The 18,673-nt window shown below is 36.5% G+C and overlaps 1 protein-coding gene across 2 annotated transcripts in view; it reads left to right on the top strand.

Moving 5' to 3' along the window:
• UNC13C (unc-13 homolog C) overlaps positions 1–18,673 on the top strand; it is a 178,401-nt gene that overhangs the window by 138,008 nt on the left and 21,720 nt on the right. Inside the window, exons 22-27 of one of the 2 annotated variants that reach the window (XM_027792579.2) lie at positions 2,545–2,622; positions 3,023–3,052; positions 10,403–10,491; positions 12,729–12,878; positions 14,809–14,932; positions 18,261–18,317. In XM_027792579.2, coding sequence (XP_027648380.1) covers positions 2,545–2,622; positions 3,023–3,052; positions 10,403–10,491; positions 12,729–12,878; positions 14,809–14,932; positions 18,261–18,317 — 528 coding nt within the window. The remainder of the gene's footprint in view (positions 1–2,544; positions 2,623–3,022; positions 3,053–10,402; positions 10,492–12,728; positions 12,879–14,808; positions 14,933–18,260; positions 18,318–18,673) is intronic. The other variant, XM_027792581.2, reaches the window with a different exon arrangement.

Here is an 18,673-nt window from a genome sequence, read left to right as displayed (position 1 = left end):
TGAAAAGAACACAACACTCTCCCAAGCATGGAGGAGTGAATGTGTTACATGTCTTCAACTTTGATGTCAATCAGTCCAAACCAAACTTCATCTAAAATAATCTGTCTCTGTGTTTGAGCAATATGAGCCACAACTATCCTCAAAATTGAATGTAAAAAAAAAGAAATAAAATTTGTAGTTGTTTTTTTCCATTTCTTTCAGCTTAATGTTAATATTATAAAAAGCTTATGCTTTCTAGAAAAAATGAATTTTCATACATAATATTGAGACATTGAGGCAAGCTGTTTGTGTAGTCTTTAGGCTGGCCCAGTAAGATTTCCTTAATGGGTGGAGTGATTGATTCCTGGAGTCACCCTCATATGCTGATCTTTACTAAGGCTTTAGATGGAATTAATCTCATTGTGGTATAAAGTATTCTCTCAAATGCCTTTGGGAGACATAACTTTTAACAGAATCTACCTTTTTGAAATACATACTTTTAGCTTAAGAAAAGACCATTTAATTTAGTGATCTCAATTATATTAAAAGTCTATCTTCTGCATTAGAGTTCATAGAGGAGATTAAAACAAATACTTTTTATGATTAAAGTTAGATTTTGGCATTTTTCAAGTCAATAATTTTACTATTTTTATTAAACACTATAAAATGTGCACATAAACTGTTCAAATAAAAGCATATCAAAGGTGTTTTTCAAAGACATCTATCTAATTAAAAACATCCTCTTACCTTCCACCTCCTGTCAGAGTTTACAAACAAATCTGGTTTTATGTATTGTACTTGCCACTCACTTTTACGTTGCATCTGGCAGTCTGATTCCTGTAAATTGCTGCAAAGAGTATTCTGAAGGGTGGGGTGACAATGAAATAATAAGATAAGGAGTTTTTTTAAGCTCTGATTCTGTTATTTACTGACAGCAATAGAAAATTTTCCATTGAGCCAAGGTAGGCTTAGGCTCTAAAAAAGCAACTTTAGCAAGCCTCAAAGGAAACTTTGAAAACTGCCTCGGTATCAAGTATTTATCTTATAGCAATATTCAACAAAAGAACCAAGATGTTATATTCAGCTACTTATTCCCCCATCAGAAATCATGATCATTGATTTGTGATATTGTAGATAATTTCCAGAATAATGGATACGTCAGAAAAAAGGAAAAAGCACAGGAGAGGAGGACACAGTCTTAGTAATCAGAAATTAATAGAAAGTAAACAAACAAATAGAAGAAATAGGGTTTGTGGATTTTTCAGGAGACAGGAAGAGAGGTGATATTTCAACCATTATACAAGCAGTAATGTAAGTATGAAGAAGTTAGATCAAATCTCTGGGTTTTTGCCTTCAGTTGAGAAGGACTCTGACACCAAATTCCTTTGAGAGTAATGTAGAACTAATTAAAGGTTCTTTTATTATTGATCTTTTGAATACCAAAATCAAATCCCACCATTTTTCAGCCCTACATTGGAACATGCCCTGAACTAGAAAGGTAGAAATGAGTATCAATCACTGTAACCATGCCATCACCTTCTTGTTGTCTGAAAGAAGTATGTTTTATTGCAATGCATTACTTCAGTGTCTAGATTAATGCACTCATGCACTAGAACACACGGACTTTGGCAAACCAGAACTCTTCTAGCAAGTATCGTCTTACTGCTTCCCCTGCACTGTACCAAATTAGCATATGTCATCTGAGTACACAAAATTCTGGTAATAGATCCTTTCTTCCATAATTTTGTAATAAGCTGTGTAATTTTATCCATGTTTTACTTCTTACTTTATATTCATCCAGCAAGTGTTGCTTTTTACACTTCAGGTCTGTGTTCCATCTTAAAGAAATGAGTTTAAACAGCATTATTTTTAAACTAATATATGTGTTTACCAAAGATAATACATTTACAAAATTATATTGCCTTATTCATTCACCAACTTTTCAGGCTACGCAAAATGTACACTTCTGAAATACTATTGTTATTAACAAAATTGCCTGTTGATTTATTCAAGTACTTAAGCATCGGCCATTATGTGGGTTACAGTGGTGTCAGTTTTCTGCAAAGACTGGTCTTGAAAGCAACCTGGCAATCCCTTCCCCCCCCCCCCCCCCCATTTCACTCCCGAAGTACTTTGATCATTATTGTGTCTGCTTTCCAATAGACAATAATGTACTACCGGCATTAATCCACTAGATGTGATTCTATTCAGTATTACTAGCAACTACAAGGGATATATGTTCAGGATGTGACATAATGGGATCTGGAAACTGCTCAGCTGTGGGGGAGGAGGTACTCAGTTTCCTGTGGGGCAATACTGTCTTAAAAGTGCAACGGGTGGTCGCTGGCTGAGTGGGTTTGCTGACTTGGCAAAGAGGAATGGGAATTAAAGAAGGAAGGGAAAGCAGCAGTGGTTGGGAACCTGAGCTCCTGCTCTAAAAAACACAATTGTAGGAATGTAGGGCTGCTGAAGATCTAGTCTTCAGCCCAGAGGCTGTGAATACACATACTCGTATATAAAAGGAACATAACATGCACGTTCTCACATTTGGTGCTCTCTTTGTAGCCCTGTATTTTGATGAACAACATTCAACAATTAAGAGTCCAGCTTGAGAAAATGTTTGAGTCCATGGGAGGAAAGGAGGTAAATCATATTTGTGTCCTGGTTCATTCAAAGTTCCTTAGAGATCATTAGCACCATGTTTTCAACCTAGTCACAGCCTTCACTTCTGCTTGCAAAGAAAATCAAACTGTTTTTAAAAAAGTCTACAAGACCTATTTAATATCCTGTCAATACTAGAAAGACCCAACACTATTTCACAGAAACATGCTAATGATCTGTAAAGTTCAACCAGCACTGGGTGTTTTGTGTTGCAATCTGTAGTGCAGCTTTATTTAGTGTTTGTATTGGACTATACTTTGCTTTTTTATGTACTGGTATGTTTTGCCTGTATCTGAAAATTTTGTAGAATATGTGCTTTGTGCTTTGTCTGTAATGTGTCATGTCTTTGTCTAATGCCTTTGACTTGCAATCCACTGAGCAGAAGAAAGAAGGAGAGAGATTCTCTTATGAGGTTTGTGATAGTAAGCATCTTTTATTATTCCTGAGCATATTTTCTAAGGCTAAGAACAGTTACATTTCCTACTAATTTCCATTGATGCATTTGTGTAATTCCCTACGGTCTAAAGTCAAAAAGAGCTATGCTTGGGCATTCAGTTGACACTCTGATTTGAAGTTTTGCTAGGCAGAGAGTGTAAAGTCTTTCAGAGTTTCTAAAAAATCTATAAAACATTTTTAAAGTGCACTTTTCAGTATCTCAGGGCCTGCTTGTATTCAAGATTTGGCACCATTTCACCAAGAGCTGCTACTTAACGGTCCAGAACATGCTTAGCTTTATCTCCTTTTATATTTCAGAAGACTTAAAAGTGCCTGAAGCCCTGTCAACAGTAAAAGGACATAAACGTGTGCTTCAGTACTTTGCTGACTGTAGCCTTTGACTGTTTTGAATGCTAATGAAGAAACTAACATCTTTCCAAGCTATAGAATCCTATCTTCTTGTTAAAAACCAATGTTTAGATCATGAATATACTGTCCTTATTATCAGTAGCTGGCTTTGAAAAAGAAATTACACATACCTCAGCTTTTCCTTGTTGAACTGTAGTTTGATAGTTTTGGAAAAGTTTGATCTAATGTGACCACATTATAAAGAGAATTGGAAAACACATTATTTCATGTTCCATTTCTATGGTGGGACACTGCACACATAAGATAGTCCCGTGTCATGCAATGAATAGCACCTTCCTAATGAACCTACAGATCAACTCCAGGGTGAGGAGGTTTTGTTGAGATAGTAATAGCTTCCTGAAGATGCCATGGCAAAAATACTTACAGCTCCAGAGAACATGTAATAAACTTCTGCAGCCTTGCTGTCACGGAAGATTTCATATCAAACTTTGAAAATACATATTTATCATCCAGAGGTGGCTATGTTTTCTGTGGTCCCTATTAATCACCTTTCACTCTCTGAATAGTACAGATAATCTTGTCTTCCATGCTTCTATGTTCTGTGCGAAGTACTTTTGTATAAAGGTCTTGGACCCAATCCTACATGTTGGATGTCATGAATCATAAAAACAGTTATATGTCCATAAATCCTGATGAAGACAAGGGCAGAGGAAGTCTGAGTAGGACTTTATGCCTACATCGATCAAATTATTTTCAAACCAGAATATTATCTTGAATCTCAAAAATGTTCCACTTTCCTCAAGGTATTAGTTTTTCTTTTGCTCCCAGTAGCTTATATAATAAAAATAGAATTAAAAAAAGTTTTTCATAACATTTTCTTTCAAAATCTCTCCTCAATTCTCATCCTTTTTGCTTTCCCTTTTGATGTTAATGATGATGAATTACTGAGGGTGTTACAGTATCGAAGCAACATTTCCTAAAATGTGGTGCAACATGCAAACCTTGGAGAGAATTTGGAGATATTTTTCTAAAATTCCTTAGTTAACTTAAGAACATCTCTGATTCATGGTCTAAGAAAAAAAGATCTAAAAAATACATTCAAAGTTTTGTTTGTTTCTCATTAGGGGAATTTCTCAAATAAAAGTACATTCATGTTCAATTTTTTGCCACCCAAATCAAAGTTCCCCTAAAATGTTTGTCCTCACATTGGAATACTTATTCCCCCAGCTATTCCAAGAGCATAAATGCTAATGGCCAATTTGCCTTATTGAACTCGTACTTATAAGAAACAAAGCCAGCAATAAAATCTGTAAGCAGTTTCCTTGCAGGGAGAAAATAGTTTAATATTTTCTTGTGGAGGGCATAAAAAGTCAGATGATTTTCAGCCTAATAATGAGACCTATTTCAGCTGAAGCAAAACTAATTCTAAGAAAAATTAAATGCTGTTAATCTCCTCAGTGTCACATTGTGAGCGGTATGTCTTTCCAACTATGCAGTCAAAATACCACAATCAAGCAGCAATCTCTATGTTCAGAGTAGGCTTATTGCATACTGCAGGGCAGGGAGCTCTATAAAGAGAAAAAAATGGGCTCTCAGCTCCCCTGCCATTAAAATGAAATGGTCTGAACGACATCAGTTTCTCTATTAACTCTTCTTTCCTGCTGTAGCCAAGCAGGGAAGGGTACTTCTTATAAATATGATCAGTCTGCCATAATAAAGTAAGAGTAGTAGTGGGACCCAACCCACCATCTGTTTTTTTAACAATCAAGTCCAAAATCATGGGAACAGATCATCATAATGTAGAATTTTGGTTTAGCTCCTGTTTGTGTCCTCCAAAAGGAGTGCATACATTTGTACTAAATCTTTTTTTCATGTCTGACAAGTTGGAAGCTGATAAAAGGGAAAGAAAAAAAGTTAATGCTTGTGTTGCTTCTCACCAGATGGCAGAACATGGCAGAAATGAGTTACAGCAATTAGGATCAAAAAAAAAAAAGGTGGAAAGCAAAAGCAGGTTATTTGTGTACAACAGTATTACATTGTCTGTAGGTAAATCAGATTTCTGCACCAGTTAAGTTCAGTTCCAACTTTGTATGTAATGCTTAGGAATTCCTACAGGAATCTAGATGTGGTTCTAAAGACTTTGATGAGATGACAGGCCCAGACTTAAGCAGAATAGTCCTGAAGTGTCCATCTTTAAATCTGTGAAGTCAGTGATCCTGGTATTTAGAGCAGTGGCAGCCAAACATCTCAAAATGGAAATCACAGTACCTAGATAGTCAGATGTGGGGGTGGAGGAAGGATGATGTCTGTCAGAGACAGAGAGCCACTAAAGCAATGGAACTGATAAATACCCCTATCTTTCCTAGATGTACATACAATATGTAAAACTATTTTCTGAATGGAAGTAACCAGGTGGCCCCATTAAGAAACTATAAGCAATTAGACCTGTGAAATTGCAGATAAATGGAATGCAGATTAAAGAAGTTCCATTTAACTCATGCAAAAGTAATTTGCATCTCTGTAGAGATCTCTATAGAAACACTACCAAATTTGCAGTATAACAAGATTATATCCGTACCAGCACACATTAAATTGCAACATGGAACAGCTCAATCTAACACATCATGTTGAAAACAGCCATATTCATTAGGTCTTTAACTCTTTTCCAAGGCTTGTATGTGTAAAAGATTTCACAATTTTAGACAGACGGCATTTGGAAACAATGATGTTCAAACATCTTATTTTTTCAGCTGTTCAGCAAAAGTATTCTCTGCTTTTGTTTAGCATTCAGAAGAAAAACTTCTAATTAGCTATTTTATAATCCATAGTTAACAGATCTTATGAAGTGTGCCAGCAAATTTAGGAGTATATTCTGCTGTGAGTAAAAGTTAAGTGTATTATTTACAAAGATGGCAAAATAACCAATATTTATGAGCCTAAGAAAGCCAAGAAAATTAAGAATTGGTAGAAAAGTATGATTTACATGTTAAGAACATCTCCACTACCTAAATAAGTTTGCTCTTTAGAAAAAAACAGAATTTGACACCTGGGTAACCTATGAATTTTAAGCCTAGCCTGCACATGCTGTGAACTATAAATGCAACCCAAGAAGCTAAGGGATATATGGTCTTTTCTCTCTTCTGGTGCTTAATTAGATATGGCACATTAATGACACTCATCTCTTCTCCCCCCAACAATAATCTGCTCAGTTAGAGCTTTTTTTCCTCTTATTTTCCTGAAAAATTGTTCAGGCATGGCATATTTTTTTTCCTTCTTCATCAAATTCTATGGAGCACATGAGACTTGAGGAGGAAATGTCTCCAATACTGTAGATTCTTGATTCTCATATCTGTGTATCCTTATGAGACATCTTCTCAGATGCTGACCAGCATTGTCTTTTGTCTCACTTCTCTCCTTCTGGCTGATTGCAAAGTTGGGTAACATTAGGGCTAGGTTAGCTCTAAAATTTATCATTTAACATCTAACATCTGGTGGCTACAATTCTGCAGCTGAGCATGTTTATTTAAACTGCTGCTAGTAGCAACTAGTATGAAGAACGACAGATTGCATTTACCTGAGTTCTTATACACTTCCCGTCCTATAATAACTCTGCGCTCTCCATAAATAGATTGGCTCATGACACAGAGATGGTTGTTTTTATCATTACTCCCTTGCTAGTAAGTAATCTCAGCCAAGTTGAGAATGCTGAGGACTTCTCTTGGTCACTGGAAAGCCTTTGATAAATGAATTAATCTCTCCGTTGCTGGGAAACGTACCTCCTTTACATGGTGATTTTGAGAGCTATGTGTTACTGTCTCAAGTAGGGAGTGTTATGATGTCAACCTGCATTAAGTCTTGCAGCTTGTCAGCTTCATTAAGCCAAACCATTTGCACAGCGCTATAGCGCAATTCCCACACAATGCTTTCCTGAGAATACACAAACGTGGTATAAAATGTGTTAGCAGGAGTTGTTCAAACCATTGCTGAAATAATAGATCCTTCTAAACCACAAATAAAATTCCTTTCTGAGCTTGTTTTAGCAAAACTGTGATGTTCTTGAAGTGTAGTCATGTTGTGAACTACAGCCTTTTAGAATATTTAGGAGGGACAGTAACACTTTCCGCTTCTGCAGAATTAGTGGTTTTTTTTCCCCTGAATATTTTGCTTTTTAAGTAAGGCATCATAGCTGCAGACGTTTTTCATGCTAAAAAGTCAGTTGATTCATTTATGCATGGAAGATGAGCTAAACAGAAGATAATCCACAGTAGGCAGTGTGTGTGATGTGCAGAGGTACCAAAAGCTGGCTTACCTTATCTCCACTGCACAAGGCCACCCTAAAACCACCTTTACCACTTGTGAAGTGCCTCTAGATTTTCATAGTATAGAAACATCATAACAATTCCCATCTTAGCCATACGATATCAGAAAAAAAGCAGCTCATGGCTGTGGTATATTTGGATGATGCCAGTCAAGGGCTGATGCCTAAGGACCCTCTAATTTGCCCTGGGAACTCACTTGCACATAGAGGGCACACAGCAAAATAAATGAAAAGTGCACGGTTTAGTCCTAGTGAGACACTCAAACTACTGTATTTTTCAAGTAGTTAAATAACAATAGCTTTTTAAAATCTTGTTAACATATTCTTAGCCATCACAACATCACCAGGTGTCTAGCACCTGGATGGTCAGCCCGCATACCTCTTTATATTCCACTCCTCCCTATGAATACTGCATTAATAAGCATGAGCATGTGTATACACAGGGCTGGATGTCCTGCCAGATGCCTCCAGCTGTGCACACACAAACTTGTTCATGCAATTTGTGAGCACAAAGCCCTTTAAAATGTCTAGCACTTGCATGCATCTTTCTATAATGTGTTTTATGTCCACAATCTGATATTAATATTTAATCAAATTTTGGCCAGGCTAAGTGCAATTCCAGGTGAATTTAGCAAATTGTGTTTTCTGGTTATCACAACAACCTCTGATAGAAAGTAACTACATTGGCCTTTGTAGTCCCAGTAACAAGATGGTTCTCTAGCTTGTGCATGATCTGGTAAGAAAATTTTAGTCTTCTGCCTGCCTGGTATTTTGTGCTTTCTCTGATGTGTACTATGTTCAGCGTGAATGCTTGTGTGTTCAGTATTTGTTAAATGTGAATATTCTAGTGGTCTTAAATTTGTGTTCTCTATGTATTCCACTAAAGGAAGCAGTATAATTCCCTAGTGAAATGTATTTCCTGGAAAAATCTTTGCCTTTTTTAGTGTACTCTAGCTTCGTTAACTAATAGAGACATTTCAGTAAAATTAGCTTTTTTATCCCTGCTTTTCATATAAAGGAAAACAATCACTTTTAGTGTATGAACTGTCAGAGTATATCTGCCAGGGAAACTACTAAGACATGAAGTGGAGAAGCAACAGAACTTCTCTCAATGCAAAGTAGTTAAAAACTAAATCAGTAAGTTATCACGGCATTGAAATATGAGCTTCTCAGATTAGAAAAGTGCTACACATCACTGAGGATCTTCTAAAGGATGTGTGACAATCCCCCTTGTCTCCTCTTTCAGGTTTTCTTCGAAAACTATAATGAAAATCTTGGATTTTATGCTTTTAAACCACACATAACCTCTAAGGAGAGAAAGGGTGGTCCAAGATTAGAACACAGTTGATCTTTGGGGGTGTTTCAGAGTTCGTTTTTTCTTTACTTTGCCTTATAATTCCTGTGTAGTCTCATGTTAAGTTATCCGATGTGCTGTCACACAGCTTCTTCCCCTTGGCTCTAAAGTATGATTAAAAGAGCTGACCTACTGCACCATAGTACTCTGAAGCATCAGATGAAGAACAAGCACTAAACACTACTCATGCAGTTGAAAGAGATGAAAACACAGACACTGATAGAGCTGATTATGTATTCTAAATGTGCGATTTCCTTTCAAATTGTCAGAAGGTCTGTATCTGACCTTACTGCAGGACAGAGCCCAGAATTTGAGGATTATCATTGAAAATCGTTAGTTAACATGGTGATGTAAAATGCTGAGAGACCTGGAACATCAGCTATTAATTCATATTCAGCTGTTGATCCTGATGATCATCAATCATATCCAACGATGGACTGTAACTATTTTCCCTAAACACTAAAGCTCAAGGAGACAAAAAGTCAATTTTTTTAATTTGAAACAGAATGCATAGCAAATAAACAACTGCTGATCAGTATCTGCAGAGTACCTTTCTGATTAAATATCAATGCATGGATCCCCATCCCGTAAATGTAGAAGTGTATTTCTCCCTTGCATTCTCTTTTTTCCTGTGTTTAGAAAACCTGTATCAGGGGTACAGGAGCTGCTCTCCCTGTTGCATCAGAATGTGTTGCTCTGTGCTTGAATTATGTATGTCTTAATGGCTTTTAGAAACAGAAGTACTGAAATTCAGTACATGCCCTTCCCTCACACTGTATCAGTAGAAGCAGCATGGATTTTCCAGTAGGGGCTGTTCTACTTTTACACTGCATTGATGGGAATATGGAAACATCTTCCACACAAATCACATTGGTGAAATGGAGAAAAACAATTAAAAGATAGAAACATCTGCACTGTTATTAACACAAGCACTAACTTCTCATGCCTCCTTCTCTTGGTATGCCTAGTGTATACCATTTGCCTGATAATGGTAACTCTATTCTTGTGACCACCAATTCAATTTACACCATCCCATAAAAAGCTGCTGTTTAATGGCACAGTTTTGATTTCTAACAATATAATTCTTCACCGTTAAATCAAATCTTTTCCTTTAAATGGTAATTGGATTTTTAGGCCTACTAAAGCAATCCTGTGTTCTAACAGGTGTTTCCACACTTGGTTTTCCATAGTGCAGTGTATCATTGCACATAATTCCTAATTCATTAATTGTTATGGGAAACCCAAAACCACAGCATAGAAGTATGACATTACTTACCTCTTTGCAGTTGGATCCTGAAGCTAGCATTGTTCTAAAAGAACTTCAGGTGAAACTTAGCAGTGTATTGGATGAACTCAGCGTAACGTATGCTACAAGGTAAGAAACCTATTTTACTGCAAAACTTAAGTATTCCTTCAAACACCTACCTTGTTGGTTACATCTGAGTGGGTGGGTGGGTGGATGTCCTGAGGCGCAGCTTGCCTCTGCACTGGTGTGCGTCTGAAGTGGTGTGCATTTGTGTGTGTATGTGTTTAGACTCTGTAGCAGTAGAGTGTAGCAGTAACCTCACTGTAAAGAAAACTGAAGATCATCTGTGGGCATGAACATGCTACAGAGGTGAGGCTGATGACTTTTGTTCTGCTTTTTGGAAAACAAAAATTGCTGGTTTGTTCTTGACTGATGCTGTGTTAAACCTGTCTCTCTGATCATGTTTATGTTACTTCTTGAGACTGACAGCTTTCTCCAAGTAGCCTGCTTCAACCAGGAATGTCTGCCTATGTTTAGTCTGCTTCACATGGTCACTGTGAATAGTCTTGCACCACTTGCTTGCCTGTGGCTCTGCAAAAATTGTTTTCTGAGCCTTACTTCAAAATCCTTCATTAATCAGAGTGTGCACTGCAATCTTGAATGAGTATGATGCTGTGCCAGCAGTGCCAGTGCTATAAGAAGCTGCAAGTTATTTTTGCTTCAAATTAGAAAGGAATCTAAGAAAGAGGGCTTAGTGCTGTAGTGGTATTCATTAAGCGAAGTCTGTAGTTCTTATTTAATCCATTGGCGAACCATCTGTGTGGACAGTGTTCACTTTTTCTGAGCGTGCTTAGTTTGCCGTACTGTCTTGCTTCATTTTTCCTCCTAGACCCTGGTTCTCTGATCGTTGTCAGTGCATAAGTATTATTTCTTTCCAGGGGTTCTTTCTAAATGAGCCAACCAGGTTCCTGCAAAACAAAACCCAGAAATAGGTCAATCTGAGATATGCTCCAGATAGATACCTAGAAAATTCCTCATGGGTCAGTTTATTGCTGGGATTTGTGAGGTTAACAATGTTAGGAAGACAGATAATGTCAAGAAAAGTAAATGCATTATGTTGACTTTTATTGGAGGGAAAGATCCCAAGGATTTGCATGAGCAGCTTCAATAGCAGCTTCATGTTGACTTTATGTAGTGTTCTGAAGTGTGTAAGTAAGTACACATCCAAGTGTACTTGGAAAAGTTTACAGGTTTTCCATTGTTTTCACCTGGAGATTTGTGTTCTTTTTTTATGATTAGCCATGTAGCTGGAACAGCTTACTGCCTAATTATAATGTTTCTTTTCTCTCATAGTAAATTCTCTTTCACTTTCCTCAAATTAATCTTTGCCACTAACTTTTCATATTAATAAGCCTGGTATGTTTATGGCCTCTGTTTTGCATTTCTGTTCCTAAACTAATCTTAAACCAATTTGGTTCATCATAAATCAATTCATAAACCAAATTACCGTGTGTGCAGAGCCTTATTCTGCCTCTGAACTGTTGACTCTGAGTAACTGCTGTTCTGCATTGTTTGAGTGTATTGACCAAGACTGTCAGCCATTTATGACACTAGAAGACTGTCAGACACATTGCTCAACCAGATCAGTTAGGAAAAAGAACAATTTTTAGAAAAAGCTGAACAGATACAACTTGAGGAGCAAGAATTTGTTCACACTCACCTTGAAGTGGAGAAGACTCCTTCCAGGAGGAAGAGTCTAACTACCTATTGTAGGCTTTATTTACAAAATAATATTTAAAACAGTCCAAATACTTTAGCTTTTTCTATTGGCAAAGAAGTAAGCAAAGCTTCTGACAGCACTCTGCGTGAAATCCAGGAAAAAGTCAAATTGAGCTAAACATGGCAAAAGCAGTAGTTTTCTATTTGTCCTGAAGAAAAGTGTCAATGCTTCGTTCATATTAACCACCAAAAGAAAAATATAGTCACCTGTTTCTGTTGTCCTCACACCAAAAACAAAATCTTGAGAAGTCATTGCTAGCTGGTAGTCAATCATACCCTAAACTACAGATTCTGCTACATCCATTGCTTTCAGAAAATAATTACTTGGCACCCCTACGAGTATGTAAAGCATAGTGACAGAATGGAAACAAGGGCGGAAAAAATGAAAACAGTACATGAGTTAGTTATATGAGCTATAATCCTTAGGAGGAATTATTTTCAGTCTGTAGCACCTGCAGTATCTTGCATTTCTAAATTTTCCATCATTGCACAAGATTTATATCTTGTTGAAGAACCTGATGCAAAATGATAAATGTTTTCTATCCCAGAATTCAGTCTGTCTTTTTTTTTTTTCCCCCATCCTATAGTTTCCAAATTATTATTGAAGATTGTGTAAGACAAATGAGCAACGAACTGAATCAAATGAGAGGAAACGGGAATGCAGCAGCCAACAAGAACAGTGCGGCCATCGATGCCGAGATTGTGCTTCGGCCTCTCATGGATTTCCTGGACAAAACGTAAGTGTGCAGACAGGTTGGTGTGGTAGATTAGGAACTGGATGCTGCAGTCAGGCATACTTGGTTTTACCCTGAAGCATCATTTCATACCTAGAAACACTCTGTAGTATTTTTAATAATTGTAGCATTCACATGTGTGCAGAATACTATGCTTAACCTGTTTACTTATACTAAGTGATTTCTACACAAGCTGCTACACGTTTGCCTTTCTATTTCTTGTCATGCTTTGAGGCATTACAAAGGAGCTAGTATGCAGTCTTTCTTCCACAAGCTCTGCTATGAAGGAGATGGTACTGAACAGAAGTCAATTCCCTATACTGAAATTGTCTGGTATTTGTTCTAGGCTGGCACCCAGCGTCCCCCTGCTTACTAACATGCACTTCTCTGTACCTAAAAGCCTGGTCACCATTAGAAATTTACAAAGCAGATCTATTTTTTCCAGTTGGTAAAAAACTGTATTTTGCAGTAGTCCTGCAAACACACTCTGGGCCCTGAAAGTAAGGGTATCTTATCTCCTCATTATCCCGCAGTGACAGGACCAGCTGTTCTGAAAAGCCTGAAAAATATTTAGCTGCTTTATCTATATGTCAGCCTTTTATTTCTCACCTATATATTTATCTGTCTAGTCCTATGTGTTAAGTTACAAGAAGAGTATGTGTTGCTTTCAAGCAGTATGGTTTTAAATTTTAATTAGCGTTCAAATGTTGACTCCTAGTACAAGTCTTAAAGAAAAGCCAAAAGTTTTTATACACTTACATGTGCTATCCTAAACTCATCGTTAAAAAAACTGGGTAATCTGACTTTTTCCTGTCAGGTTCAATTCCAAATTGCCCATTTCTCAAACCAGCCTTCATAGCGTCAGAGATTTAATTGAATAATGACATAACGGAAACAAAAAAAGGGGTTTTAAATTGCTGTGCAAATGGCAAATATTCCTCACCAGAGGAATGTTGAATGGAATTTTAGGAGATGCTAAACCCATGCACAGAAAATAAATATGTGAATTATTTTTTTTTTTTAAATAAACAAAAATCTGCGAGAGAACATCCCCTTTCTTACAAATATATAACAGGATTATAAACATATCCTATTAATATGGTTTGGGGTTTAGTTATTTCTTAGTAATGCTTTTATTTATCTGCTTACTAAGAGTAGAAAGAGATGCTAGAAATTTGAATTGGCATATTTATGATGCAATATGTATAATGACTTTACAATAATCTTTTTTATTAGATAAAATTCTTTAAAATTCCCCATGTATGCATTTGCATGGTATTATTTTGAAATATTTTCTCCTGTGCCTGAAAACTGCAGCACTTTATTCATGACACTACTCATTCATTAGGATACATACAAGACGGTTTATGAATGTACTCTTTAATAAAATTTAAACAAATCTATCTAAGTATATAGATCCTCCAAAAATTTAATTTTACCATTAGTAATAGATAGTATGATTGTGCAGACATGCCATTATGTAGAAATAAATGCTTCCAAATTGTATCCCTGAATCTGCATTAGCTATCAACACCTAGTTCTACATCACAGTAGAAATATGACAGCAAGGAAGATGTTTGGGGTTATTTTAAGACATAAAAAAATTATATATTAAAACTTTAATTTAGGGGCTTGGGAGTGCTGAACAGTATCATCCATCAAACTTTATAACTCATCATTTTGCATTTTTAATATATATATCAGTAATATATACTGCAATAATTTGGATAGTGGAAATGTACATGATTTTATAATCTGCAAGTCTTTTTTTCTTTTAACTAGAAATATTTAATGATAATATTGCAAAATAACAAAGCCATTGAGAAGTCCTTATTGGTAGATGATTAAAACCATAATGGCCATTAAACTGAGCAGCACCTCTGAAGTCTTAATGCTAGTTTTGGAAACTGGTTTGTCTTTTGTTTTATTCCAGTTTAAGTGTCTCTGCAAAAATCTGTGAGAAGACAGTTCTGAAACGGGTTTTAAAAGAGCTATGGAAGTTAGTCTTGAACAAAATAGAAAAACAAATTGTGCTTCCACCACTGACTGACCAAACCGTAAGTGCCCCAGCAGTAGTTCACACGTTATAAAGGATTGTAATAATGTGCTTTATCAATTGTATGCCAAGGGGTCTGATACTATCCTTTTCTGTACCTTGACCAGAGGAATATACGTTGACTGTATGCAGTGTGTTGCTCTATAGTGTTTCAAAGTAGTGTAGCTAGGCTGGTCTTCTGTAGCTGGTGAGGAAGACCTTGCTCCTTCATACACCGCCTGCCCCAACTTGGAGCAGTTTTTATGACTGCAGCATAAAAGTAGTGAATTTGTAAAGCACTTTGTATGTGCTTTCGTATAAGAGCTTTTAAGTTTGATTTGTCTTGACTTCATCATGCGCAGTAACAGCAAGAGTGTTCCTCGCCTTTCCCAGTTGCACCAGAAATTCAACTGCTTCCATTTTCGCAGCTGCCAGAAAGCCAGGAAAATGCCCTATCCCATTTTCTAGTCCTGCTTGCTGTGCCATTCCTTATCTTGAGACAGCACTTAACACCAGGAAGCTCAAGCCAATCCAATTTTAGCTCTAAAGTTTGGGGGTATTTTAATAGCAGGCTTGATAGGGTTCCTTTTCGGGCAGGACTGCATTTACAGCCTGACAATAAGAGGGAATGAAACTGTAAGTTAACACAGAAAGTAGTGCTGCTGCACACAAGACCAGTGTGGGTGATTGCCTGACATGAACTCTGAGTGGTGACAGAGCTGAGGGCACCCATAAAACCTGATTCTAAGGATGAAAGAAAAAGTCTGGCTTGGAGTGCCTTTTTTTAATTGCTTTTTGCTTTTTTGAGCTATTGGGGTAACATAAACGTTAATTCCTCTCATTTTCAATCTTGCCTAGAATAAATTCCGCAACTTTATGACAAGTTAATCATGACGTTGCCGTAGTGTGCCTTCAGGCAACTTTACTATATACATCCTATTATATCAGTTAAACTGCTAAAAATCTATTCATCAGTATCCGTATGTTAAAGACATATCATTAAATCATATTATAATATATTAAAGATACATGAAAGAATATTGCTGGAGAAGCAAGAGGAAATCTAATAGAACATGTATAAATGGTGCTACGGTAGTAGTGACATAACCTGAGATATTAAAAATTCTAGAGTAGAGCTAATCACAAAATCATACCCAGGACTCCATCCACTGAATTCATTCTTATTTACTATAATGCTTTTGTTTACAATACTTGATTAGAAACAGACTCTCTTTCAATGAGTGACTGTGTCAAATTTATATTTCCAAGATTTTTAATTTACTTCTCAGACATTTTGGTGCAAATTTTATCTGCATTTAAATTGGGTAATTGCATTTCCCATCAGGTATCATGAGCATTCTGTTAGCTTTATGCAGGATCAGGTTTTACATCGATTCATGGAACATCATGTTTCAGAGTTAAGGGGGGGTCTGTTGATTTTTTGTAATTGGTTGCCAAGAATACAGAATTATCTGTCAAAGAGTTAGTAATCCCGCTTGGAAAATAGCACAATATGTCTCAGTTAGTTAAGACAGTAAAACATTTTTTCAAACCTTTCCCCTCAAGAGTTTGAATGTAGAATTTTATTTAAAAAATACTAACAATATTTTAGTCTTTCAACCATAGTGAAAATAACCTTTGACCACCAGCTGAACAGAGATTTCAGTTCATCTGCTTGAATCTGCAGGCACCTCTGTTGTCCTTACTGATGCTCAGAAATCACACCAAGCAATAAGCTGACACTGATGTTATAGCCCATTTCAAAAAAGGTTATTCCAGTCATTAGTTTAGCAAGTTTGTACTTCATTAAGTTATGGGAGTACAACTGGAGTGCAAAACTTTCACATTTCAGGCAGAACACAAAGGGTGGTGAAGAAGCAGAGACAAGGAGCCCTCCTTCCCCCTCACCTAGTCTTCTGGATGGATGTTAGATTAGTTAGTAGCTAAAGGTAAGAAGGCTTCTGTTTGTCAGCCAGTTACTGGTTAAAGGCAGAGGCTGCACCTATCGTTCAAGGCTCTTTAAGATAATTTCAAATGGCAACAGCTGGGATTTCTACTTTGCCCCGTTCTTCATAAACCTGAAATGATCCTGACTTCTCCACACCCACTTAAGAAATATGAGCCTCTGACTAGAAAATTGTCCACAGCATATTTTTCCATATTTTGCTCACCATTTTTATGGTAGAAGATGATACAATATCTTGAATATATAATCTGTAATGACTAAGGACCACGAAAAATAGTTGGCAGGTATGGTGAAAGGTGTATAGCTTGTTGCATTTGTTTTGCTACTTCTATTTACCATTGAACAATTAAACAAAATCAAGAAAAAGTAGAATACTGTAAAAGAGATGTTTCCCTTTTGTAGCCTTGAGTATTACCTTCTTTCTGAGGGTAAGAGGCATAGACATTCAGAAGCAGGGTTTATTTTTTACTTTTCATATTTATCTTGCCATTCTCACTACTAATAAATAATGAATATTTAAGCTGCAGTTCCATATTACATCTTTTGCAATTCAATCATGCAGAAGCAAAGTTATTTCTGCAAACTGAAACCTTTTGGAACAGAAAGACTAATGAAAAAATATTCTGTATTGTGTTATGTAAGTTATGTAAGTATGTAAAACTCAAATTTTATTTTTTCTGAAATCCAGATATTCATAACTCTGCCTTGCTGAACTGCCAAGTAACTGCACTAGTAATATTTCTTGGAGTAATTCTGATTAAAAATGTAAGCATGGTATTATAACAGGATTCTGTTTGTCCAAGACAAACCTGTAGGTATTGGCCTTATTATGATGTCAGGATTTGGCTATTGTAAAATATTGGTGTAACTTCATAATACTTTGGTATCTTTTCTTTAAAACTTTGGCTTTGGCTTACCAACACGCCGTTATGCTGTGTGTTACTCAACTGAGTTTTCACTGTAAACAGGTTCCTCAGGGTTGCTCACTTCGCCCTATGGTTATTTACATTCTCATAGCACCTGAGAGCTATGATAAGGGACAAAACAATCTCATTGACACACTGTATAAGAATAATCACAGCATCAGCTTAAAAGTATTAAATACAAAATGAGAGAGCAGACAGGAGCACACGAATCCACTGTCAACTGCTATGCAATATGTGTATCAAGTATGGGGTACCGGAGGGAATCATGCCGCAGGCATTAAAATACTTGGTCTTATCAACTGAATGAAAATATCTCTTATGTGTAATTGAAATTTTCATTTTGCTTTGCAAAACAGTGATTTTGGCTAGTGTCCTAGCAGAAAATAAGATCATGTTGACATAAAAAGCAAACATGCTATATAGTGAGTCTGTTTCCTGAATTTTCAATGTGATTACAGGGGCCCCAGATGATATTCAGTGCAGCCAAAGATCTTGGACAACTCTCAAAACTCAAGGTAATGGAGCCAAATGAAGCTGTGAATGACTTGTTCTAATGATAAATAAAAAAAGAAGAAATTTTAGTGACTGTGAGGCCAAGCCTCGTGCTTATTTACTATAGTAAAAATTAATATGGCAGTGAGTATTCACAGGTGAGTAATGATTTTACAGTCTCATCAAAACCAAATTCAGGATAAAAGACTGCATGGTTGTATGGTAAAGTGATCACTAGATGGATCAAGAAGATATCATTCCCATATTGCACAATTAGGCCTTATAAGCATTGAACATCACAAAAAAATAAATTATGACATCTTTGTGTTGCCCTCTGCAACTGGTTCTGAAAAAAACTCTAGGTTGAGAATACTAGTCA

This window comes from Falco peregrinus, chromosome 1, assembly GCF_023634155.1.
Source record: "Falco peregrinus isolate bFalPer1 chromosome 1, bFalPer1.pri, whole genome shotgun sequence".
Taxonomy (NCBI): Eukaryota; Metazoa; Chordata; class Aves; order Falconiformes; family Falconidae; genus Falco; species Falco peregrinus.
This window is presented reverse-complemented; position numbering and strand designations above follow the sequence as displayed.